The following is a 26391-nucleotide window of genomic DNA, read 5'->3' as shown; positions in this document are numbered from 1 at the left end:
GTGGGCTGGGCACGTCGTAAGAATGCCGCACGACGACCCAGTGAAAATGGTTCTAGAAAGCGACCCAACAGGAACAAGAAGAAGAGGCGCGCAGCGGGCAAGGTGGATCGACCAAGTAGAAGGTGACCTGCGGACCCTTCGCAGACTACGAGGCTGGCGAACTGTGGCCATGGATCGAGTAAAGTGGAGATGACTTCTTCGGACAGCAGAGGACAACAAGGCCTTAGCCTGATTGGTAAGGTAAGTAAGGTAGATGATCCCTTGAGCTCAAAAGATTCATAAGATTGCGCAATGTTAGCCAAAAGAAATCTAAATGAATTTCATAATGTTGACAAAAACATTGACGAGGGCAGATTGGGATCGAACCATTGACACTAGCATTATGAGACCGATGCTTTGACCAGCCCTCAGTTGCTAAAGGCGTATAAGAGCTACCTTGTGTAAGATGATTATCTTTCATAAGTCGACCACAGAAAATTCCTACGAGCAGCAAGCGTGTTTTCCGAAATCGAAAACATTCGGCTCCGGTGTTTCCGAAGTCAGAAACACGTGGCTCCGGTATTTCCGAAGACAGAAACACTCGGCTTTGGTGTTTGCCGAAGCATCCATACACCGGTGCAAACAATTATGCACGGGCACCGGTATCGGTGCCTTATTCGCTACGTTTGGTGTTTTCTATCGAGCACTGGTAACGAGCGTAAAACTCAATGGTCTTGGTGGTGTGTTTGTAGGCAAAACTGCAAAAGGGTTCGATGTTTTTTCCATGGCTGGTTGAGTGTACATGAAATAATTTTTAGCAGCACTGATCCTTAAGCAAACCCCACACACATCAATATATTGTCGCGAAGGGGAATTATTGACAATAATATTGATGATTTGAATACAGAATTATTGTCAATACCGATGTATTGACGTCAATATAGAATGTATTGACAATACGATTATTGTCAATAAAAGCAAACGTGTAGGGTCCACTTAAGTGGGCATTTTTGCTAAAATTCGGCCATTTTGGATCTTGTAAAATTTTCAAAATGGCGTCCTCGAAATTTCTTAAACAATTGTAGGACGGAAACGGTATTTCTGGTCGAAAAGTCTAAGACAAAGTTGTAGAAAAAAATAATGTCTTCTGCGAAAATAAACAAAACAAAAATTGCTTGTGGACTTGAAGAAAAACTTGACCTTGGGAACCATTTCCAACTAGGTATATGGTCAAAAAAATCGATTTTTTCAAAAATGACTTTTTTCAAAAATGTATACTCTTTGAACCACTGATTTCAGATGTTTTTAAAGTTATCAAGTTATCAAGGTTCCTTGCATCAATAGCATTGGTACGCAGTACGGAAAGCAAGACTGATGAAAAACAAACCAAGGAAAAAAATGTGAATTTTTGAAATGTTCCAAACCATGGACACTTGAAAACTGACAACAATCGTATAATAAGAACTTTTGTTCAAATGTTTGATATTTTTGTTAGTACGCTAATTTATATTTTTTTTTCATAGAAAATGATTTAAAATGGTTCAAAATTGGTTTTCTTGTGTAAATTACATCAAAAAACGTTTTAAAAATAAGTCACCAAATTTAAATATTTTAAATATTAAAAGGAATGCATTTTTCATGATTTTAAAAATAATAATTGGACAGGGACATTTTTAGACATTTAGATTTTCAAGTTATATTTTTTTTAATTTTTACTAAAAATTATAAAAGAAAATCATTGTATTTGTTTCAAAAAAAAAAATTCTTTCCTCTACAACTTTGTCACAGACGTCATTTTGATAAAAAGTACCGTTCCAGTGCAACATTTTTTTTTTTTAATTACAAAGCCATTATTTTGAAAATTTTGCAAGCTCCAAAATGGCCAAATTTTAGCAAAAAGGTTAATCATTGCCCATAGCATACACTTATGCAAAGTTTCATGCAAATCAGAGAAAGTCGACATTTCCCGATTCATCATTTGGCGTGGTCTGCTCAATATGGCAAAAAAAATCTGTCCTAGAAAGAAATGTCCCAGTTTGTCGAACAGTGTTATTGTTTATTTAATTTAAATTTGATTCTGGCACCATTTGCCTTCTTGTTTCATAAACACTGGTCAGACTCAGCAGTTATAATGTGTTATATTAAAGCCTATCTTGATGAAATTTTTCATGTCAATGTTATAGCTTTGTAGTCTGAACAAGCCATTGCAAGTGTAATATCGTGCCAAAACTTACTCACGACATAAACTTCACAGAGTGAAGCCAATGTCTTCTCTTCTGTAATGCCTGCCTCCAAATACGGCGAAAAGCTTCAGTTGAAATGTTCCCGCCGATCTCGGCAACATTCACCGACATTTAAATTAAAATGTTTCTCAAAGTATGCATCGTAAAACTTTCACGCACCCATTGAATCAACACTTCTGCTTTTATTACCATCACTTATACTTAGTAGCCACTGGTTTCGCATTAATTTATGGCTCTTTCACCACCATCGTGATCAAAAATGTACGCTGTGACATTTTACGACCGTTTCCGGTCGGGCGACACCAGTCCGGGCTGTCCTGCAAGGGTAATAAAAATAAAAATGTGCAATGGCTGTTGCAACTATGCTTATGTAGTATCGTTTTCACCTACACCAGCGACCGCCAAGGGCCAGAAATTTGTAATTAAAATTCTCAGTGTCCATTGTGCAACTTTATGTCAGTGTTGTGAACTCATTCGGGTGGTAGGTTTTACATGTGCCCATTTTAATCATGCCGCAACTGTATTTCTCCGGCCATAAACATTAAACGGTAGCCTGGTACATCATCCGTCCGCCTGATGCTAATTAAAAGTTACGATTGCCGAATGTGATGGCAGTTTTAATTTTTAACACACAATTCCAGAACAACATGTGAAAAGGGCATACAAGCTTTTTGTAAACAAACCTTTGTAGGCCCTTTTCTCACCAACCGAGGATCGCCCACGCAAACCAGCAATATCATCGGGAAGGGGAAAGTGTCCCCTACACGGTGATGTTAAAGGTTTGCGTTGGTGTCATATGGGTGGCGAGAAAAGGGCATAAGAAGGTTTGTTTACAAAAAGCTTGTATGCCCTTTTCACATGTTGTTCTGGAATTTAAATGATAATCTTGCTCCGAAAGTTAGTTTTGACTAGACCGAGCGGAGTAAAGCGATTGAAAAAGCTCTTGATTGTTTGATTTCGCCCATTTTGACAGTTGAACAGGGGTGCCAGTTTTGCTTCTCATAATCATCCATCTTTGCTTATGTGTACGTTCAACGATTCAAGTAGGCGAATAAAGCAATTAATTCACCGAGCGCGTCATGGCACTTTTCACAGATTCCCACCGATTATCATCAACCGTGAAAGAAAACAAAAAACGAGACAGCCATTTTTAATTAGCCAAGTCCCTATTCACCCGCTGCCTTCTATTTTACTTCACAACGAGGGTTCCTTCAAGTGTTTTCATTTTTTTTTTTCCCTACATTCATTCAAAGTGCGGTCTCCGGCTCTTGTTGCTGACTGAATACGAACGACCGGTCTAGAAAGCATCAAAAGAGCACAGTTTTTAATGGCCTTTCCCTGCCGCCAAACCGGAAAACCCATGGAACGACACATTAACCTCATCCTCGTATACGTCACCACGTGTCACCTTCCACGTTCCTTTTCTTTTTCGATTGTTGAACCCGTTCCATGGGACTGGAATTACTTCGTTTTCCTTTTCGCAGGGCTGTGAATACCGTTTCCTGTTCTTAACAGCTTTCCTTACTTTTTTAATTTTACGAGCCACTGCTGCTTGGGTGCAAGCTATGTTAAGGCATTGGCATTACCACAGTTGGCGCCTACTTTGTCGTTGTTGTTATTTAACAAGTGTGGACAATGCGGAAACGGAAAAATGGCGCTGCCAGTTGGCATGGTACCTAATTGCATTTATTTGTAACGAGATGAATCATTTTGTATTTTTGGACAATCATTAATTAATTTGGAAATTGGCGTTTTGCATTCAAATTTTAACGTAGATGGTGCAGCGAAGCGTTTGCATCGAAATCATTTAAAAAAAAAAATGCTGAATGGTAAGTTTTGAACCAGAGTCGATATTAATAAGCGAGATAAGAGTTCGTAAAGAACGGTTTCACGTCAAATGACGAATCGGAAATACTCGACCTTCTCAGATTTGCATAAAGCTTTGCATAATTGTCTGTTGCATGTTTTTTTTCAAAAATTCGGCCAGTTTGGATGTTTTAATTTTGTTCCAAATGCCGTCTTTCTAATTTTGCGATAAATGACGTCTAAGACAAAGCTGAAAAGAGAAATAAATAAAGCCTTTCTGTGAATAACAGACATTCAAACATCAAGTATCATACGTCGTTTCAATAGCCTCGCCACAATTGGGATTCATCTTCCGATTTGGTAAACATTTCAAGGATGTGTATTGATTGAGGGCATTGTATTGTGCTTTAGTGCGTTCAACGCTCGAGTATTCTGTGTGTGGGCGCCGTATTATCAAAATAGGAATAAATGGAATCATAGCCGTCCAACGAAAATTCGTACGTTACGCACTTCGTCACCTGCCATGGAATGACCTTACTAATCTTCCTAACCTAACTACCTAACTACCTAACTACCTAACTACCTAACTACCTAACTACCTAACTACCTAACTACCTAACTACCTAACTACCTAACTACCTAACTACCTAACTACCTAACTACCTAACTACCTAACTACCTAACTACCTAACTACCTTACTACCTAACTACCTAACTACCTAACTACCTAACTATCTAACTATCTAACTAACTAACTAACTAACTAACTAACTAACTAACTAACTAACTAACTAACTAACTAACTAACTAACTAACTAACTAACTAACTAACTAACTAACAAACTAACTCACTAACTAACTCACTAACTAACTAACTAACTAACTAACTAACTAACTAACTAACTAACTAACTAACTAACTAACTAACTAACTAACTAACTAACTAACTAACTAACTAACTAACTAACTAACTAACTAACTAACTAACTAACTAACTAACTAACTAACTAACTAACTAACTAACTAACTAACTAACTAACTAACTAACTAACTAACTAACTAACTAACTAACTAACTAACTAACTAACTAACTAACTAACTAACTAACTAACTAACTAACTAACTAACTAACTAACTAACTAACTAACTAACTAACTAACTAACTAACTAACTAACTAACTAACTAACTAACTAACTAACTAACTAACTAACTAACTAACTAACTAACTAACTAACTAACTAACTAACTAACTAACTAACTAACTAACTAACTAACTAACTAACTAACTAACTAACTAACTAACTAACTAACTAACTAACTAACTAACTAACTAACTAACTAACTAACTAACTAACTAACTAACTAACTAACTAACTAACTAACTAACTAACTAACTAACTAACTAACTAACTAACTAACTAACTAACTAACTAACTAACTAACTAACTAACTAACTAACTAACTAACTAACTAACTAACTAACTAACTAACTAACTAACTAACTAACTAACTAACTAACTAACTAACTAACTAACTAACTAACTAACTAACTAACTAACTAACTAACTAACTAACTAACTAACTAACTAACTAACTAACTAACTAACTAACTAACTAACTAACTAACTAACTAACTAACTAACTAACTTACTAACTAACTAACTAACTAACTAACTAACTAACTAACTAACTAACTAACTAACTAACTAACTAACTAACTAACTAACTAACTAACTAACTAACTAACTAACTAACTAACTAACTAACTAACTAACTAACTAACTAACTAACTAACTAACTAACTAACTAACTAACTAACTAACTAACTAACTAACTAACTAACTAACTAACTAACTAACTAAGTAACTAAGTAACTAACTAAGTAACTAAGTAACTAACTAACTAACTAACTAACTAACTAACTAACTAACTAACTAACTAACTAACTAACTAACTAACTAACTAACTAACTAACTAACTAACTAACTAACTAACTAACTAACTAACTAACTAACTAACTAACTAACTAACTAACTAACTAACTAACTAACTAACTAACTAACTAACTAACTAACTAACTAACTAACTAACTAACTAACTAACTAACTAACTAACTAACTAACTAACTAACTAACTAACTAACTAACTAACTAACTAACTAACTAACTAACTAACTAACTAACTAACTAACTAACTAACTAACTAACTAACTAACTAACTAACTAACTAACTAACTAACTAACTAACTAACTAACTAACTAACTAACTAACTAACTAACTAACTAACTAACTAACTAACTAACTAACTAACTAACTAACTAACTAACTAACTAACTAACTAACTAACTAACTAACTAACTAACTAACTAACTAACTAACTAACTAACTAACTAACTAACTAACTAACTAACTAACTAACTAACTAACTAACTAACTAACTAACTAACTAACTAACTAACTAACTAACTAACTAACTAACTAACTAACTAACTAACTAACTAACTAACTAACTAACTAACTAACTAACTAACTAACTAACTAACTAACTAACTAACTAACTAACTAACTAACTAACTAACTAACTAACTAACTAACTAACTAACTAACTAACTAACTAACTACCCAAGCGGCACACTTCCATCGAAATAAGTTGCTGCAACTTGATTGTGACTGGAATAAGTTGCACACAAGTAACCACAATTGTTCAATAACATGTGTGCTACTAGGGTAACTAACTAACTAACTAACTAACTAACTAACTAACTAACTAACTAACTTACTAACTAACTAACCAACTAACTAACTAACTAACTAACTAACTAACTAACTAACTAACTAACTAACTAACTATCTAACTAACTAACTAAATAAATAAAATAACGTTCCCTGAACTTCTACAAAGATCCCTGAAACCAAATGATTTTTCTTTAACTTCTCTGAACTTCTGTAGAGATTCAATTTTATAACATACTAGCTGAGTGTGCCCGGCCTTGCTCGGGATTCAATAATAGCTTGAGTTTATGCGCCAATTGAGAAAAAAGGGGCTACCCCCTATTCTGTTTCATTTGTATGGGAGCCCCTCTTACAAAGGGGGGAGGGGTCTCGAACCATCATAAGAACCTTTCCCTGCCCCAAAAAACCCTGCATACAAATATTCACGCCGATCGGTTCAATAGTTTCCGAGTCTATAAGGGTCAGACAGACAGAAATTCATTTTTATATATATAGATTTATTATCCAAGGGGTATTCAACTCTGGATATACCAATCTGTGCCGAATACTTTATCTGTGCCAAAAGCTAGGTCAAGTGTTGTGCTGAACGTGCCGAAGTGTGGCAATCAAGCTAACAGTCTAAGTAACCCATGGGTTTGGCTAACCTGCGCTTATGACTTTTGAGATTGTGTGTTTACATTTTCAAGTCAAGGACGGACAAAAAGTCGTGATAATACTCAACGAGCTGGTTGCCGGTCATCCGCTGCAAGGAAGTGCCACTCGAAGATTAGCCCCTCCGCGAGAAGGAGAAGGGTGCACGATGGCAGAAGCTGTTCGTCAAGGAGAAGGCAGTTCTCTACTGTGAGTTTTTCTGGCAGACGTTTGCCAAAATCAAGAACCCAACCGGAAAGTGGAACATGAATCTTGTCTGCAGTATCGTCATGCTACAATCTGAAAAATAGGAGGGACTCGACTTAAAATGCCCACCGGCGGTAGTAGTAGCAGCAATAGACCTGCAGTAGCTTCCAAGTGTCAGCAGTCGTGGTTAGGTACTAAATTCGTCTGACTCAAACTACTTCGTCCATGGTTTATCCAAATGTCGGTCCAGAATCTCGATACTGGTTGCAGTCGTTTGATGATTACCTCCTCCTTGTATCTACCTGTTGTTCCATCATATTTTTTCATGCTGGAATCGCATATTAATCTCCCTGAAATTGCTGCCGGTTCCGATTGGATTCATTAAGACCGCGATTCAGATTGGCTCTGTTACCTCCGGTGTAGTTACCCTCACAATTCTGTTAGCAGCATCTTTCTTAATGTGGCTGTTGCCATCGGTGATACGAACAGGTGCTGAACTGTACGGCTGACTGATTGGTAAACCATCAATCGTACCGGAAGAAACAGCTGCGATTGCAGATACATCTGAAGAATTGTAGGATCGTTCGGCATCGGGGTGTTGTTAACATCTTACATTATCGCTGCAATGCTTCTTTCCTATACAATTGACTCTCGGTCCGGATCCTATGAGCATCAAGTTAATACTGAATTCTAGTTAATTCGTTTGGACTTCCCTGAAACAATGGGTATCTCTCAAAAGCCGTGTGGACTATCTGTAGAGGTTCATCCCCCCGAAGACATAAGGACAAAGTCTCGTCAATTATACAATCTCTTATTATGATTTGGGGACAATTTCACTGGAAAATGGCACTAACAAAAAAATCCTTTCCCCCTTACTTTGAAGTAAACCTTAGCAACGATTGGCAAAATGTCAACACAAAACAGTGATGCCATTTTATATTATACTAGCTGAGTGTGCCCGGTCTTGCTCGGGATTCAATATTAGCTTGAGTTTATGCGCCGATTTAAAAAAAAGCATGCTATATTGTACGTAGCCCCCCCCCCCCCCTATTATCTAAGGGGCTACCCCCTATGATTATCTCCTTATACCTCCACACTCGCCTCCACATGCCTAATTTGGTTCCATTTGTTTGATTAGTTCTCGAGTTATGCAGAAATTTCTGTTTCATTTTGGAGGCGAACCAGCCTAAGGCTGAAAGCCTCCTAAATAAAGCTAAATTAATTAATTAATTCTGTTTCATTTGTATGGGAGCCCCCCCTTACAGAAGGGGGAGGGGTCTTGAACCATCATAAGAACCATCCACGGCCCCAAAAACCCCTGTATACAAATTTTCACGCCAATCGGTTCAGTAGTTTCCGAGTCTATAAGAGTCAGACAGACAGACAGACAGACAGACAGACAGAAATTCATTTTTATATATATAGATAGATAGATAGATTTTGTGTCATTCTTGTCATCGTGTGCCATGACGCGCCGATCAGTGTGCCACGATGTGTTACGGCACAATGTGCAGAGTTGATTGCCCCTTGGATTTATCTGTATAAGCTGATCTGATGCTAAAATGTTGTTAGGTACGAAGATTTCAAAATCAACCCCTCCCCCCTCCATGATAACAAATTTGAATAGTTGCGGTGAAGACCTAAGAGAAGAGGAGACAATACGGGGGCGAAAACAAACCACTTTTCTGTCAAACGCGAACCAGCTCGTGATTGGCCTATTTGAAGTGTGTAAGATAGAGTTAGGGGTAGATAGAGATAGAGATAGAGATAAAAGAGTAAGAAGCCAGTTGTCTCCTCTTCCTCTTAGGTGAAGACATGTAAAGACATTTCAAGCTGAACATTGCATTAGGTCCTAAGTAACACTGTCAGATTCTCTTCGTCGACTTTGTCTTTGTATCCCCACGGCCATGACATTCCCAGATATTTTCAGCACAAAGATCGATAAAAGTAGCTTTTATCTAGCATCTAATATGACAAACACATCAAGAAAGGGTTCTGTGCTCAAGTTATTAACGGAAGAGAAACTCGACGAAGATAATCGATCAATGCTACTTAGGATCTAATGCAATGTTCAGCTCGATTTCGTTCATCTCGATGAAGATTCTTTTCCAAATACACCCGGCATTGCGGCGCCGGTGGTGTAGTGGTAAGCGTGATTACCTCTCACCCCAGCAGGCCTGGGTTCAGTCCCAGTCGGCGCCGCCGGGATGTTCTGAGGCATAACATCTTTGATCACGCCTTCCTTCGGAAGGGAAGTAAAGCCATTGGTCCCTGGTTCATGAGTTGATGGGTCGATAGGTAGGGTCCAGGAGCTGCTTCCCTGGCGTCGGTAGCATTGGTGCTCAGCACCTAAGAGGAAGAGGTGACAATTGGCTTCTTCCTCTTTTGTTTATATCTCTATCTCTATCTTTATCTATCTCTATCTCTATCTTTATCTATCTCTATCTCTATCTTACACACATGAAATCGGCCAATCAGGAGCTGGTTCACGTTTGACAGAAAAGTGGTTCTTTTTCGCCCCCGTATTGTCACCTCTTCTCTTAGCTCAGCACGGAAAAGAAGATCGACGGAAAACAAATCCAGGAAAAAAAAATACACCCGGCATCCCTGGTCTCAAGGCTTACTGAGTCGACTGAGCGATCTGTGCTGCATGCTCCTGTGCTGTTGTGCATGAGGATATAGAAACGCAGCCTACTTCGATGCGTTCCACTAATTAGATAGGAAATCCATTATTACCAACGTCAACATTGATTGAACGGAGCTCAATCTGATAGGATCCTCCATGTGGGTCAAATGGCCAAGGCGGAGCAGGAGGCTACCGCGCGCGTGGCTGCCATCGTTAATACAAGTGATTATAAAGTGCATAATTATCGTCCTTTCTTCGTCATCATCGTCGATGCGGTTCCGTTCCGACCAATCGACCAACCAACCAACCCCGCAGGTGGTAATTAAGACTGTCGAAATAATGCATTAGCTGGCACTGAGCGAGAGCGACGTTCATGCGGCAGCGAAGAGGAATTTCCAAACAAACATCTAGCACTTATTGCGCTCCGGTTATGCCGCCTTCCGGCTGGATGTGCACCCAGTGCACAATGTGCGCTCGAAACAAATTGCAAACACTAATAAGCATATTCCAGTTGCCAATTGGAAATAGTTAGCAAGATATATGTTCGAACTGGTTGTAGTAGTTTAATCTTACTGGATATTTTGTTTTAGTTAAAATCAAATTCTTCTGTGGAAATATACAACGAGTTGCATACCAAGGGGTAATCAACTCTGCACACTGTGCCGAAACCAAGGGGTAAGTCACTCAGCACATTGTGCAGAAATTACCTTCGACACGCCTTCGGCACAATCTCGTAGGTATTGGATTGCTGTAAATAAAATCGGAACACTGCTGGACAACTGTCATTGAAGTTGTTCAGAACATTACGTGCTGCTTGACTGTATATTCAAAAACATCCTCTAGTTGAATATACTCAGACCTGCAGGTCACTTATAATGTATACGAAATGTTGGTTCGGTTCTAGAGTGGGCTCAAGAGAAAGAGGCAGTTAATCAGACTCCATTAGTACCCTTAATTCAAATAACGCTGCAACTAACAGAAAACAAACTAAAGAATGATGTAATTAAATTGGGTTGTTAGCGAAATACTTAAATAAAACAGCAAAAAGGGTTATTTATATTTTTTAAACTAAAGAAGTCTATTCATCATCCTCTATAGTCGGTCTCCAACAATACTCCCCATCGGTTCCAACTCTTTCCGCCGGTGATAGACCGATGATTTTCACAACACGAAAGGCAAGGTTTCTGGTCTGCCTTTGAGGGCATTATAAAACACTTAAACACAGGACTGTTATTACCCTATGAACTCAAAACACCAATATTTCGCACACCCGCCACTTCTCACGTGATCATCAATTAGATATCTAGATAGAGCTGGTATTAGGGCCTAGAAGCTTTTGTAAACAATGACTTCTCTTGACGATTTCTTGAAATTTAAGGCTCGCCCACGCAAACCAACATCCTCATTGGGTAGGGAAAGACTTCCTCTTGCTGCTGATAGAACAGTTCCACTGTCGCTTCGCAGTGGTTATCGCTGTTCTACCATAGAGGTAACTCTAAGACCACTGGGTCCCGAAGAAAATCATTATTATTTTTGGCTCACTCAGTACCACAACAACGGTCCCAAGCAGTCCCAAGCTATTTCACTCACCCCTGCATGTTCTGCATGAATCCACACACCCCTGATGTTATCTGTCAAACTTTCATAGCGAATCAAAACAAACATAGTGTAGTAATAGAATTTCAACTAGAATAGGGTACGTTAATCGTTTGCTTGGAACCAATAGGCTACTAAAGTGGTGAGCCAATTTAAAATCGTTAGTTTCGTATTGATTGTTGGTTCTACCATAGAGGTAACTCTAAGACAAGTAGGTCCCAAAGAAACGTGCTCAACTTTTTGGCTCACCTCTGGTACTATCTTCGGTCCCAAGCTTGTCGAATCACCCCTCGAAACATAGGAAAAACCAATAACCCCTCATTTTATCTGTCAAACTTTCATAGCGAATCAAAACAAACATTGCGTAGTACTAGAATTTCGACTAGAATAGGGTACGTTAATCGTTTGCTTGGGACCAATAGGCTGCTAAAGTGGTGAGCCAATTTAAAATCGTTAGTTTCGTATTGATTGTTGGTTCTACTGCTTCATAATCAACACAACGGACGAAGACCCGCGTCCAGCTTGCCGGAAGTCACCCAAAACTCGAACTATGCCATAATGTACTTGCGGTTGACGAGCGTTTCCGGATTTATGAGGATCCGCCGGAGTTGTGCTTCGGAACCGGCTTCCACCAGGGCTACAATCAGTGTTTTGTTGGTGATAAACGGCCCAAGTTTAGGAACAGATTTGGTTTACGTTGCTCAGCTAGCTTATTCGGATGGAATTTCCGTACTGCAGCAGTGATTTTAGGTTGAATCCATCAATTCATCGCGCTTCTTTCTCACAGTCACAAACAAACAATCACAGATGTCAATAAAACTTCAGTGTTGCCAAAATCATGGGATACTTGATTGGAACGCTTCGGCACAGCGTATGGCACAGCTTTCGACATCGCTAAAACATTCGACATACATTGAGGTGTGCAGAGTTGATTACCCCTGTGCTCTTTTGGGCGGATTTAACTTACACGGGTTTACTCAAGTAAACTTTTATCCGAACCGAAACGGACGTTTGCTACATCTTGTCATTGTAAATCGACTCTCTCTTTCGTAAATAACTCGGCTACAAAAACGTTTCCTGTCTTTTTTGTCGTATTAGATACCAAACTGTTGCTTCTTTGCTCGATCTGTGTGTCGAAAATATCCGGAAATATCTTAAGACGACCATGGTGATCCAAAGAGAAAGTCAATGAAGAGAATCGATCAATGTATAAAGCACCTATTGAAAAGTGACGTGAGAATTCTATTTTGTTTACAAGTGAGACAGACGCCAAATATGTGATGCCGGTAAACGGAGTAAGCCGAGGAGTATACAGACAGAAAGATCGATGAAGGTCGACTAAATTTTGAGTTAGGTAACAACTCCGCAACTCCGAGTAAAGCTGCCTCACGCCTTGTGAAAATGTTAGGCACAGACGTAACTATTTGAATACATTTTCTTTGAAAATATCGTCATAGAACGACATCTCGCGAGCTATTCGTGGAAAAAAAAACTTGCTTGCCAAGTCTCAAACAATGCTACATACAAGTTCAACAATGCTACAATTCAGTTCAAGCTATCATTGAAGTTGTTCAAAACATTACGTGCTGTTTGACTGACTGAGGAACTCAGGCCAGCAGTTCAATTATAGATCTAAATACGAAATGTAGGTTCTAATGTGGGCTCTAGAGAAAGAGGCAGTTAATCAGACCCCATTAGTACCCTTAATTCAAATAATGTTGCAAATCACACAAAACAAACTAAAGAAGTCTATTCATCATCCTCTATAGTCGGTTTCCTATAATGCTCCCCACCGGTTTCAACTCTTTCCGGCCGCTGATAGACCGATGCATTTCACATCACGAAAAGCTAGGTTTCTGGTCTGCCTTTGAGGGCATTATAAAACACTAGAACACAGCACTTTTATTACCCTATGAACACAAAACACCAAAATTTCGCACACTCGCCACTTCCCACGTCATCCTCGATCCGATTTATCCTTGCTTAAAAAACCAGGTGTCAGAAATACCAGGTTGCGGGGATGGGTATTTTACAAACATTCCCAGCTTGCTCTATGACCGGCACAATCGGCACACTTGCGGCACACTGATAAAAAAGATGACCCAAGATTGGTGTGCGAAGTGACCTACCCCTTGGTAACGTCTGTTTGTCTGTGTTTTAGGTATTTCTTGAATCTTGAAGAAATTAAGAGATCTTCGTAGAAATTCAAAGCACTTTGTGCAAATGTTAGGGCAATTGGTAGAGGCACTTGTAAAAACTTTCCTAGAAGAAAAACAGAGAAATTCTACAACAACCAGATAACCTTGTAGAAAATCGGTGAGCCTCGTAGAATTCCAGGGAGCTTCATAGAAGTTCAGGTAATTTCGTGAAAGCTTTGGAAATTAAGCAAAAATCGAAAAAGCATTGTGGAAAATCTACCGAGTCCGCAAAAGTTTATGAAGTGCAAAAAGCTTTTAAGAAGTGTAGGGAACATCGTAGAATTTAATATAACTTTTTTGAAGTTAAGGGAACTTGGAAACAGTTCAAGAAACATGGTATGTAGAATTTCAGGGTTCTTTCTAGAAGCTTTGAGATTTTCGTTAATGATTGGGAAACTTCTATGAAATATGCAGAACTTCAGAGCACTTCATAGAAACTCGGAGGATATCTTAGAATGTCAAAAAGCGTTGAAAAGCTCCAGCAAATTTCATCCGGTAGTGATCCGTTGCGGAAAATCTGAGAATTAGACAATAGATTTAGCTGTCAGTTTGTCGTGATAACTACCGGAAGCAATGTGCGTGGGTCTTTATAGTTGCGTACGAGCTCAAGCAACTTTGTAATAGTTCATAGTTCTTTATTGAAAGGAAACTTCGTATAAGTTCAGAGGAGTGTTCAGGATTGCATTTTAATGAACATCCAAGAAGCTCAAGGAAACTTCGTAAATCTATGACGTCCTCCAAAATTTTCCGAACTTCGCTGAAGTCCCAGGAGTTATGGAAACATCATGTTCGCTGAACTTCAAACAAGTTTCCTGAGCTCTATTTTGGATTTTTTATGAATTTACCTGAACTTCAACAAAATTTCTTAAAAAATATTGTAGGTTTATTGCAGCTCATGCAACTTTCTAGAAGTTCAGCGATCATCGTAGAAGTTCATGGCTCGGTTCATGGTTTTTAAAGAATTTTGAGGAGCTTCATAGAAGCTTCGGAGAGTTTGTAGGAATTCAAAGAATTTAATAAAACGTCACACACTAATCCAGTCAGTAAGATTTTACTGGGTTAATCGGTAAAAGTTTAAGAATCTGTGGAAAATTCAAAACTGAGAAAATTTATTCCGAACTTGTACAGACTTAGTTCTGTTAACCTTATTTAATTATATAAAATAAAATTTGTCGATTTCATTGCTTCCTTACGGATAACGGTCATTTGAATTTTAACTGACTTTTAAAGTAATTTAATAACCTAGTAAAAATACTAACTCCTGTTAAATAATCTAAGTATGCAGGGTACATCGATGAAGTTTGGAGATCTTCGTACCGAAAATAATCTCTACCAAGTTCCCTGTAGGATTTTCAATTGCCCTGATTTTCAGTTTAGTTGAATACAGTGTTCCGTCAACTGCTAAGAGGATCCCTGATCTTATAAGAATTTTCCTGAACGAGGTTCCCTAAATTCAATGAACTTCCCTGTACTTTAGGAATGCTTCATGAACATCTTCCAAGTTCCTTCTACGAACTCGTAGAAGCTCTGGAAACTTCGTTGAAGTTTAATGGACTTCTTAGAGCTTCAGAACGCTCCGAAGAAATTTAGAGAACTTCGTAGTTCTTCAATGATAGGAAACTTCGTACATGTTTAGAGATAGTGTTCAGGAAATAATGTTAGAGAACATTCTAGAAGATATATCAGGGAACTTCGATGAAGTTCGGAGATCTTCACGCAGAAAATACGCTCGTGCAAGTTCTGTAGTTTTTTCTCTGATTTCAGCAAAGTTTCGTGAACTATTCAGCGTATTTAAAATGATTCCTGAACTTATACGAATGTTTCTGACTAAGGGCGTAGCCAGGTTTCGAGCTAGGGCGGGGCGAAAAAAAAAATTACTATGGAAAATTTGGCCTAATGCCATTTCACCGAAAGCCTTTGTGTTGCTGAGCTTGGGGGGGGGGACAGTTCCCCCCCTGCCTCCTGTGGCTACGCCTTTGTTTCTAACCCTATACGAAGTTCCCAAAATTATATGAATTTCCTTGAATTTCAGGAATGCTCCCTGAACTTCTTTTGGCTTTCTTCTAGGAGTTCGTAGAAGTTTAATGAACTTCTTAGAGATTCAGAACGCGCCGAAGAAATTCAGAGAACTTCGTAGAAATTCAAGCATCTTTGTAAAATGGCATTATAGTTATGGACTGTTGCTAAAATTTGCATTAGCAGAGCGACTTCGAAAAGTTTGACAGTTGCCAACAAAATGACTTACCGGTGGTCCGAATTAAACGAATTCGCATTTTATTTGACATATGGGATTCTCAGGTTTGGATCTTAAGGACATGATTGATGGAAGCATTAAGGCCCAGTAAGTAACATTGATCGATTCTCTTCGTCAACTTTCTCTTTAGTTAATAACTTGACCACATAACCGTTTCTTGTTGTGTTTGTCGTATTAGATGCTAGATAAAAGCTTCTTTTATCGATCTGTGTGCTGAAAATACCTGGGAATGTCTTTACATGGCCTTGAGAAAGTCGACGAAGAGAATCTGTCAATGTTACTTAGGATCTAATGCAATGTTCAGCTTGAATTGATCCGGACTAACTGTCAGATTTGCCGGATCGGATCCAAACTGGCTCAATTAATCATTTTGTCAAGCTTCTGTATTCATGTTCCATCAGATGTCACTGCTGTTGTTTGCGGTGCCATATATCGGAAACTACACACAATCTGTTTTCCGTTAATTGTTCACAGAGGACACTGCAGTGCAAAACGTGCCTGGTACCTCTATATATGCATTTAGATTATTATTCGAAATCCCTCCTTTTTAACACATTCTGCACACAAAATAGCTCACCCCTCACAGAATTCCCCGCCGATTTTTATGCGCGGGGCCTAAATTATCTTTTGCGCAGAATATGTAAAAAAGGAGGGATTTCAAATGTTAAAGTAAATGCATATATAGAGGTACCAGACATGTTTTGTAGTGACAGGTACTCTATTGTATAATCTGTGAAAGGGAAATCACAAATCGAGTGTCAACATAATACATGGTATGTTGAGAGATTGAGGTCGTGAGAGCAAATTTTCGCTCTCAAATTTGAAATTTTTTTCTCTCTGGGAACTGGAAGTAAAGCAGGTGAAACTGTATGAGGAAAAATCATTTTTAATTAATTGTAGCTTGTTTAACAATAATTTCCGGGAAAAAACTGAACGACAAAGTCCCTGACTAATTTCATTAGGTTGTCGTTCACTTTTGTCACCTGAATATGCACCGAAAGCAAATTATTCCCACTTCTCTCAATTAGAAATATATTGGGATTTTTATCACTTCCTACCAGCGGAACTGCGCCATCTCTGTGGAAAATGGTCGAACAAAATGATTAATTGTGCGTGGGCTTATACACTTCGCTCGTTCAGTGGCTCTAATCTCATCATCCACAAATCCTTGTGTTTGTTTCTTTGCAATAAACATTGAGTGGCGTTTTTCGTATCTAGCATTAAGTGATAACCAGATAGGGTTCAAGAAAATTCAAAGTTGTAAATGAATGATGAAAGGCTTCCAACAACTGTGTTCATACACACTTCTACACGCTTTTCTGAATCTACCCAGTGACTGGGTGGATGGCACCCATTCTTGTATCTAGTAAGGAGTTGTCAAAATCTGGGTAAACTAGTTGTGTTATGATGAGAAAAATCCACCCAGATTCTGGGTAAATAGTTCTAATCCAAATTTTACCGGAATTAAAAAATGGCGCAGGTATAAAAAGGAGATTGCTGCGCTGCCAGTGAAATTTTTAATAACGGGTGTTCAATAAAAAATGAGAATGACGGCACTGAAGTCCAGCGCTCTTGTGAGAGCATCGCAACTAAGTTGCGTCGTACGGCTGAACAGGGCCCCTTCTCCAATATTCATTGACGTTTTTTTGAAGAATAAACATTATGACTTTAATAAAAAAAATACTGAAATCGTTGAAAACAAAAATTCGTTTTTTTTACTAGCTTTGACTGAAAAAAATCTCATTTTTTATTGAACACCCGTTACTTAAAATATATCAATCTGATGCTAAAAACTTTACAGATATGGAACTGTTTTCATGGCGAATGCTACCAGCAGCTATAGTTAGTAAGTACCTATATTGTTAGTTACTGAGCTTTGAACATTCAAGACCAACAATTAAAATGGCCTTAACTCCATTTTGTAAACAAACCTTATCAGTTCATTTTCTCGCGAACCGAAACCTTCATTCGCAAACCTAAACCACAATCGGGTAGAGGAGAATTTTCCCTACCTGTTCATTATGTTGGTTTGCCTTTGCGGACTTCGGTTCGCGAAAAAACGGCCTTACAAGGTTTGTTTACAAAATAGAGTTAAGGCCATTTCAATTGTTGGTCTTGCATTCTCCTAATTCGTGGTTATCGAGATATTCTGCGACGCTTTTCACAATGCCAAATATTTGTTGTTGTTTCTAATTTATAGAACTAATTTAAAATCAGATCTTAATAAATGGTTAGCATTTGTAACGGTACCGTTTTCTGGTTATTTCAATGTCGTATTCCGTAGTTATATATTTTTCCAACAATGCAAACTCAAAAATCAATAACAGGCTAGAGGAGAGGTTATGTTTGATAGAGCTACTGCAGTGGTCATATCAACTAATTTCTATTAAAATGCGTAAAGTTTACCCTGTTATCAAATGTAACGGTTACGTTTCTGTCGCAGGTACGTGAGAATGATGAGAATGATTCCAATACTTTTTCAACAGAATAGACATGTTCGCAGAGAAATGTCACCTTAGGTGAATGAATCCTTACACCCGCCAGAAAATTGTTGCCAGAAACGCTTTAGTTCACTCTAACTTGTTCAGTTGTTCGTTCTTTCAAGCGAACGAAGATCGTGGAAAAAAGTACACGGTGGACCATTTTATGAGGGAAAATGTTCCGGTGTTCACCGTATATCGTATCCTGGCATGGTCGTCTAACAAAGATAATGAATCAGAAGACGCTTCGTTCGCCGCACAACATGTTCAACACCAAGGATTCGGTAAGTCAACGGGAAGCGGCCAGCAGGTTCCGTAGTTAGAAGTCACACATCTGCAAGACTCTAAAGAAGGAGGAAATAGTGTGTGGAAAAAAAAATCAGATCCCCAGAGTACACTGATGAGCAAATCCAAACCGTGAGATGCCAATGCCGCTGGATGACCCGGAAGTACTGCGGAAAGCCAACATTATATGTGCCAAAAGACCGGAATCCGACAACTTTGCCGCAGTGCCGGAGTATAATTGGAAGGTCAAGGACACCCAGCAACTCACCAACAGGATCAAAAGCTGCATCCGGAAAAACGATGTGGCCGCCGTCCAACGGTCATGTTCCAATATCATGACTAAGCCCTCAGGAAATTGGCGAAGTAAGTAAGTATCGGACCAGCCCGAACCATCATCTGGAAGATTGGGGGAGGAGGATAATTAGCAGGACTCACCGAAATCTGATCGGAAACCGGGACCGGAAGAGCACCCAAGCTGCCCCCAATAAGAAGAGTGCCTCTGTTTGAGTGTTGAGAACATTGGGAACATCAACGAGTAACATCCAACGTGCCGAGGCCAGAAACGGTCTAAAAACATTCTTGAAGCAAAATAAATCAAAACGGAGCAGTGTTGGCAAAATCATCAACCACATGATGTTTTTTTCCGCTCTCCTACGCTCTCAATATCACTCGTGGTATTGGAACAAAATATTATGCTTGATGATTGATTTTATAAGCTCATTTGATTTTGTGAGACTATTAACAAAATTTCAAAAGAAAGCTGAGAGTTGACTCGACACAAAAATGATTCCGTTGCACAACGTTTTCCTAGAAAGAGAAAGTATAGTTTGCTATCTCTCTTCACTCTTCACTGATGGCAGACACGAAGCTACTGCTGCCAGCAGTGACGGTAGTGTCAGGTCAAACTCACCACGGTTTGGGCTAGAATTGTAGCTGATGAGTTTTGTTAGCTTGATATTCATAGCTACGATATCACAACTTGTAATATCATCCACAGTTGCTTGCTTGTTGGTTTCTGTCTACGAAAATCAAGCGTGACATTGGGTATTGGTGAGATTTGGTTTTTTTTATATTTCCCCAATACTGAAACGGAATCACAGCAGTCACAATAATGATATAGTGGCGCCAGCACTAAAACGAGTGCGCTAGTCGGACTCGGATGACCAGTGATGCCAGCGAGAAACGTCGCTACGATTAACAGTCGTCACACAATAATTCGGTCATGATTAGCAAGGTAAGGGCTGCCATAATTTGGCATTCTGCTAGGGTCATTTGGCATTTAAAATATCGGATGACCTTTGCAAGCAATCGATATAACAATTCACTGCCCACTCTATGATTTGTCGGAAATTATTTCGGATCAGCCTTTCTCAGCAACATCAGAAGGCGGGAAGGAAATGTCCTACGCAGATGCAGTAACCGTAATGAACGGTTTGTCCTTCGGATGACACTTTCCCAGCAAGAGTAATATCCTACGCTGGTAATGGTGGTGGGTTGCAGGTCAGACAGGCAAGGGGCAGGCAGCTTCAGCTGAGAAAGATTGTCCTCCTCTTGAAGTTAATATTTGCTTTTCCTTTTCAATTCTTGACTAGAACAGATCCGAGACGTCATCACAACAATAGGGCTAGGAAAGTCCCTCAAGGAGCGAAGACACAGACACAAGAAAACCACCAATGCTGATGATGGCTTTTGACCTTAATGAGGAGCAAAAGCTCTCTGTTCTCGATGGGAATATAAATTTTGGTCTTTTCGTTTATTTTGCTGGGCTGAAGAAGTATTCCTGTAGCGGAGAATGTGAAACCAATTCTTTAGCTTTGTCATTGTCGTTATTCGTCGTCGTCGTCCGCGCGCAGAGTGGAGGATTATTCCGATACATTAAACGGTCGTCATTTACCAGAATGGACAGTTTTATTTGCGCGCTGGGGCATTTAATCAACAAAGTAGAAGAACGGTTGCTTTCGAACGGCTCGCAGGGCCAAATGGAAGGTGGATGAATTTTGCTTAATAATGGAGCTGTGGGATTTATTCTCGGTCCTGACTTCTATTTGAAGTCTATCAACTATTTATTATAGAAAGCAAGCTGCTGCAATTTCTGAGTTTTAGGCCGTAAATTGGTGCCGAAATCTACTTAAATAAATGACTATCATACATTTTATCCACGGCATTTCCTTGGCAAACTTTCAAAACAGAGGGGTAACATTTTAGTGCAATAAATCAACCCCATCCACCCACCACAATATTGCGAAATAAGCAGCATATCTGTCTTTTGTTTGAAATCGAGGCGCCTTCAAACAGTGATTACTCTTCTGTTGAAATATGCCACTTGAAATCTTCGATTCCCTGTTTCAATATTTGACAACCTCATCTTGTCGTTTATCGAAAGCCAACAGTTTAAATCACCAAACAAATTCCTCTGTTTTCTAATCAAATTATTCACGACTATTGATCATCAGCAACTGAAACTGCCTCATCAATCTCAAAAGCAAATAAAGCACACTTGAAATATGACGAAAGCAGAAATCCGACTCCAATCCACCCGGTGTGTATCCTTTCTCCTTGTTGTGCTGAATCAGCATCTTTCGCAATCAATAAACCGCTTTTCCATTCAATTATCGGAAGTTGCTCTCATCCTTTATGCTTCTGCTAACGGAAACCGACCCCCCTCCCGTACTCTTGCATCGGTATCGGTGCAGAAAAAAATAACGATGCTGACGACGACGTTGGCACTTCACCTTCTCCGGTGCCACCGGCGTACCATCAACGCTACTTGACATTGCTCTCCAGTCTCCAACAAGAACAACACAAAAGTGCCTACAACATGCAAATTCAAGCTTCTTACGCAGGAAAGTCAACAGGCAAAATTTGCTCGTTAGTACAGATGTTACACCGTTTTCACGTGGCACACGTTTTCACCATCCAATTTTAGAACGCCGACATTTTCGATTACATGGCAGGAAAATGGGGCTCATCCAAGAATGTCACGATAAATTTATAAAAACAAAAAAAAAAACAAAACAAGACTTACCGCTAATTTTGTAATTCCGACCGGCTCCGCTGCCACTCCCACCGCCGCCCTTAGCACAATACTCGAAGTTCTGCATCTCGAACGACGTTGGCGACCGATCGTCGATCTTCGAGTTCGACTTTGACCGATTGATCGATGCCGGTCCGGGAAATCCGATCACTGTCAAACCTCCACTGACACCCGCGCTGCCCGCGATCCCCACCAGTGCCGACGACGATGGCGACCGATCCACTATGGCACTCTTGATCAAACTTAAATTCTTCATACCCTGGTCTTCTTCACCACCACCACTTCCAACACCGAACCCGATGTCACTACCGGACCCACCCAGCTGGTTGCGAATGTTGTTGATTAGCAGTTGTTGCTGCTGGTGTTGATTGCTACTTCCGGAAAGCGAATGGAACCCGACGGTCGCCGACGGTGGCCGATGTTCGGTGTAGGCCGGTTTGTTCCGGTGCAATCGGAACGAACTGGACCGGCCAAAGTTGTAGTTGCTGTTGGCGGTAGCGAAACCCAGCCCGAAGGACCGATTTCCGCTGTAGGACGAGGCGGAATGCGGAGCCGGACCGGTGCCGGAGGCGATGAATGGTGATGTGTTGGTGCTGCTTCCGCTGGATGCGGCGGCGGCAGCGTTGGAAGACCGATTGTAGCGACACTTTGTGCTGCGGGGGATGTCCTGGAAAGAGGGAGAAAGGGAGAGTCACACACGCATGAATAAACTCGAATTTGGTTGGTTTGAATGTCGAATTTTGTTGGTTCAAAAAGCATTACATAATGGAAATGGCTCTAATGTTGGCCTATGGATCTAAGATTGGGCCCATCGCTAGAAATCTGATATTTATCAATTTTATCTAGACGAACCCACTAATACGGTGCTAATGGATACTTTTGATCGCTATTGAAAATTTAGTCGGTTGCTGGATTTATGTATGGGCCCAAATTAGGGGCATTTAGCCCGACATTACATCCATTTCCCCTATTTTATGCAACCGTAAACGCACTGTAAGATGGATGACGCGTAAAGGGTGTCCACGATGAAATTGCCACACACAAAATTGATTCGCAAAATTCGAGTTTTCATCCGATTGCCATCAAATTTTCAGGGATTGAGAAATAACTATTAAACTTCATTTTACCATTTTACTCGTATTTTATTTACAGTCCATACGCAAATGCCCGCACCTTGGCCTTAACCCCGGCCATAACCTGTGAATCAACCGTTTTTTGCATGTAAACCCATACTTTCTTCAGTTCCTCGACTGTCTTCACTACCTTAGGTCGTTTAAGAAGGTGCTGCTTCATAATCGCCCAGTACTTCTCGATGGGGCGGAGCTCCGGAGTGTTGGGAGGGTTGAACATTTTCGGCACGAAATTGACCTTATTGTCCGCATACCACTTCAGCACGTCCTTGGAGTAGTGGCATGAGGCCAAATCCGGCCAGAAGATTGTTGGGACGTTGTGGGCCTTCAGGAGAGGAAGCAGCCGCTTCTGGAGGCACTTTTTTATGTACACCTGTCTGTTCATCGTGTCCTGGGTCACGAAAGGTGCACTCCGCTTCCCGCACGTGCAGATGGCTTGCCAAACCAGGAATTTCTTCGCAAATTTGGACATCTTCTGAGTGCGGACATGCTCCGGAACGCTGAACTTATCCTTGGCCGTGAAAAACAGGTTGCCGGGGATCTGTTTGAAGTCGGTCTTCATATATGTTTCGTCGTCCATGATGTAGCATTCAACTTTCGTCAGCATGTTGAGGTACAACTTCCTGGCACGGGTTTTGGCGGACTTGTTCTGCTTCTCGTCGCGATTAGGGGCCTGAACGTTCGAAGCCCAGCCTTAGTTTTGGCCTTCTGGACAAAACTTCGGCTTAGGTGCAGCTTCTTAGCCACATCCCTAACGGAGGCGTTCGGATTTCGGTTGAAGGCCCCAACTACGCGGTTGTGATTTTTGGTGTTGTACGGAATACTTTTTCCTTCACTTCTGGGCTTCCGATCGGTGGTCAACCGTTCCTCGAACCGCTTAATCACTTGCAACACCGTGGAATTCGCGATTCCCAACGTTTTAGCGATGGAACGATGCGAGAGATCCTTGTTCTCGTGATGAATGCGCAAGATTTTATCACGCACGAGCTGTTCTTTCGACTCCATTTCCGCGAGTTTTGATCACAGGACTTTAAAACTTGCAGGATGTAAATAATGCACTATGAACTAAATCCACCCAAATTTTCATTAAATTCTACCCAACGGTTAAAAAGTTAGAGCAATTTCATAGTGTGGCAATTTCATCGTGGACACCCTTTAAGCAACAAACAGAGGCGTTGTCCTCAACGGAAGTGGAGCTGATGGCTTTGTGCAATGTGGCGTGCCATGCAATATGGCTGACAAGGCTTCTTAAGGATCTGGGATGGGAGACGGAGGAACCGATGGTTTTTCATGAGGATAATCAGTGATGTAATTGGACCAATGGCAGCCATACTGACGTTCCACGGTCACATTGGGCATCCCGGAAATGTCCCTGTGTCCCCGGGGAAGTGGCCAATTCTCGACAAGAACCAAAACCTATCGTGCGACACATCAAACTTTATGATTTTACAAATCTTGGCCGGTAATGGCCTTATTGAGAGTCCATGGTCATACTAGCCCTCCCGGGCATGTTCAGGTGCCCCCGGGGAAGTGACTAATTCTCGGCAAGAACCAAAACCCATCGTGTGACATATCAAACTTCATGATTTTACAAATCTTGGGTGGTAATGGCCTTATTGAGAGTCCACGGTCACACTAGCCCTCCCGGGCATGTTTCGGTGCCCCCGGGGAAGTGGCCAATTCTCAACTAGATCAAAAAAAACTGGTAATGGCCTTACTGACAGTCAAAGGTCACACTAGCTCCCACGGGCATGTTCCGGTGCCCCGAAGAAGTAGGCAATTTTCGACAAGAACTAAAACCCGATTTGCGATATATCAAACTTCATGGTTTTTCAAAACTCGGCCGTCAATGACCTTATAGAACCCCACAGTCATATTGACCTTGCTGCGGTGACCTCGGAGAAGTGACTAATTCTTAGCTAGAACTAAAACCTTTCGTGCGACACATCAAGCTTCATAATTTTTCTGATCTCGGTCAGTAATGGTCTAATTGATAGTTCATGGTTATATTCGCCATCCCGGGAATGTCCCAGTGCCCCCGGCAATGTACAAGTGCCCCAAGGAAATTATTAATTCTCGATCTGAACCATAACCCGCCATACATCAAACTTCAAGATTTAGAGTGATTCCTTGTAGAGTCCTCAAATGGCCACCACGTAGGCTATACATGCACTTCCACTTCGAATTTTCAATTACACACATATCGGAAAATAATGCCCCATTTCACCTGAAATTGCTACTTCATGTATGCTGCAGTACAGCAAACGTGGAGTAACAGTTTCTTTGTGGTACGTACCGTAGAAGCTAATATTTTTACAGTCAAAGTTTAGAAGTGGCTACGAGAATAAGGATCTCACAGCGAAACACCTTAATGTAACTCTGACAGTTTTGGTTTCATTGAGAGCCCACCATCAAATTGGGGCTCTCGCGCATATATTCCGGTACCCCGAGGAAGTGGACAATTCCCGATTAGAACCGCAATCCGTCGTGTGATATATAACATTTTATATGATGGTAATGGTCTTATAGAGAGTTCACGATCACATTGGCCTTCCTGGACATGTTCCGGTGTCCCCGGGTAAGTGGCCGATTCTTGACAAGAACCAAAACCCGTCGTGAAACATATAAAACTTCATGCTTGTGCCGAACTCGGCCAGTATTGGCCTTATTTAGAGTCCACATATCTCGATAACCACTGAACCTAATTTGAGTTGATGCTAGTTGGGTCAGACCTTGAGTAATTCAAGCAGAACATTGCATTAGGTCCTAAGTAACATTGACAGATTCTCTTTGTCGATTTTATCTTTGTTTTCCCACGGCCATTTTAAGACGTTCCCAGGTAGTTTCAACATACATATCGGTAAAAGAAGCTTTTATCTAGCATCTAATATGACAAACACAACAATAAACCGTTATGTGCTCAAGTTATTAGCGAAAGAGAAAGTCGACGAAGAGAATCGATCAATGTTAATTGGGACCTAATGCAATGTTCAGCATGAATTAATATCACATTCTTGCAACATGAAGATACACAATAAATGTCCTCAAAAGCACTCTTATTAGTCCGCAAAGGTTATTAAAATTTAATTCAACGGATTAAGAATTGACGCTTAAAATTTTCGTTAATCACGCATTACATGGTCAGGACCCAGAAAAACGCCTGATTTTGTTGTTCATAGTTATTCCACT

At 40.2% G+C, this 26391-nt stretch overlaps 1 protein-coding gene across 1 annotated transcript in view; it reads right to left on the bottom strand.

Moving 5' to 3' along the window:
* Window positions 1-26391, bottom strand: part of LOC135704807 (serine-rich adhesin for platelets-like) — a 301896-nt gene that overhangs the window by 138843 nt on the left and 136662 nt on the right. Inside the window, exon 3 of the mRNA XM_065226324.1 lies at window positions 22064-22739. Coding sequence (XP_065082396.1) covers window positions 22064-22739 — 676 coding nt within the window. The remainder of the gene's footprint in view (window positions 1-22063; window positions 22740-26391) is intronic.

This window comes from Ochlerotatus camptorhynchus, unplaced genomic scaffold (genome assembly GCF_037179485.1).
Source record: "Ochlerotatus camptorhynchus isolate MF236.1 unplaced genomic scaffold, CSIRO-AGI_Acam_v1.1 ptg000248l, whole genome shotgun sequence".
Classification (NCBI taxonomy): Eukaryota; Metazoa; Arthropoda; class Insecta; order Diptera; family Culicidae; genus Ochlerotatus; species Ochlerotatus camptorhynchus.
Note: the sequence above shows the minus strand (reverse complement) of the source record. Positions and strands in the feature narration are given on the sequence as shown.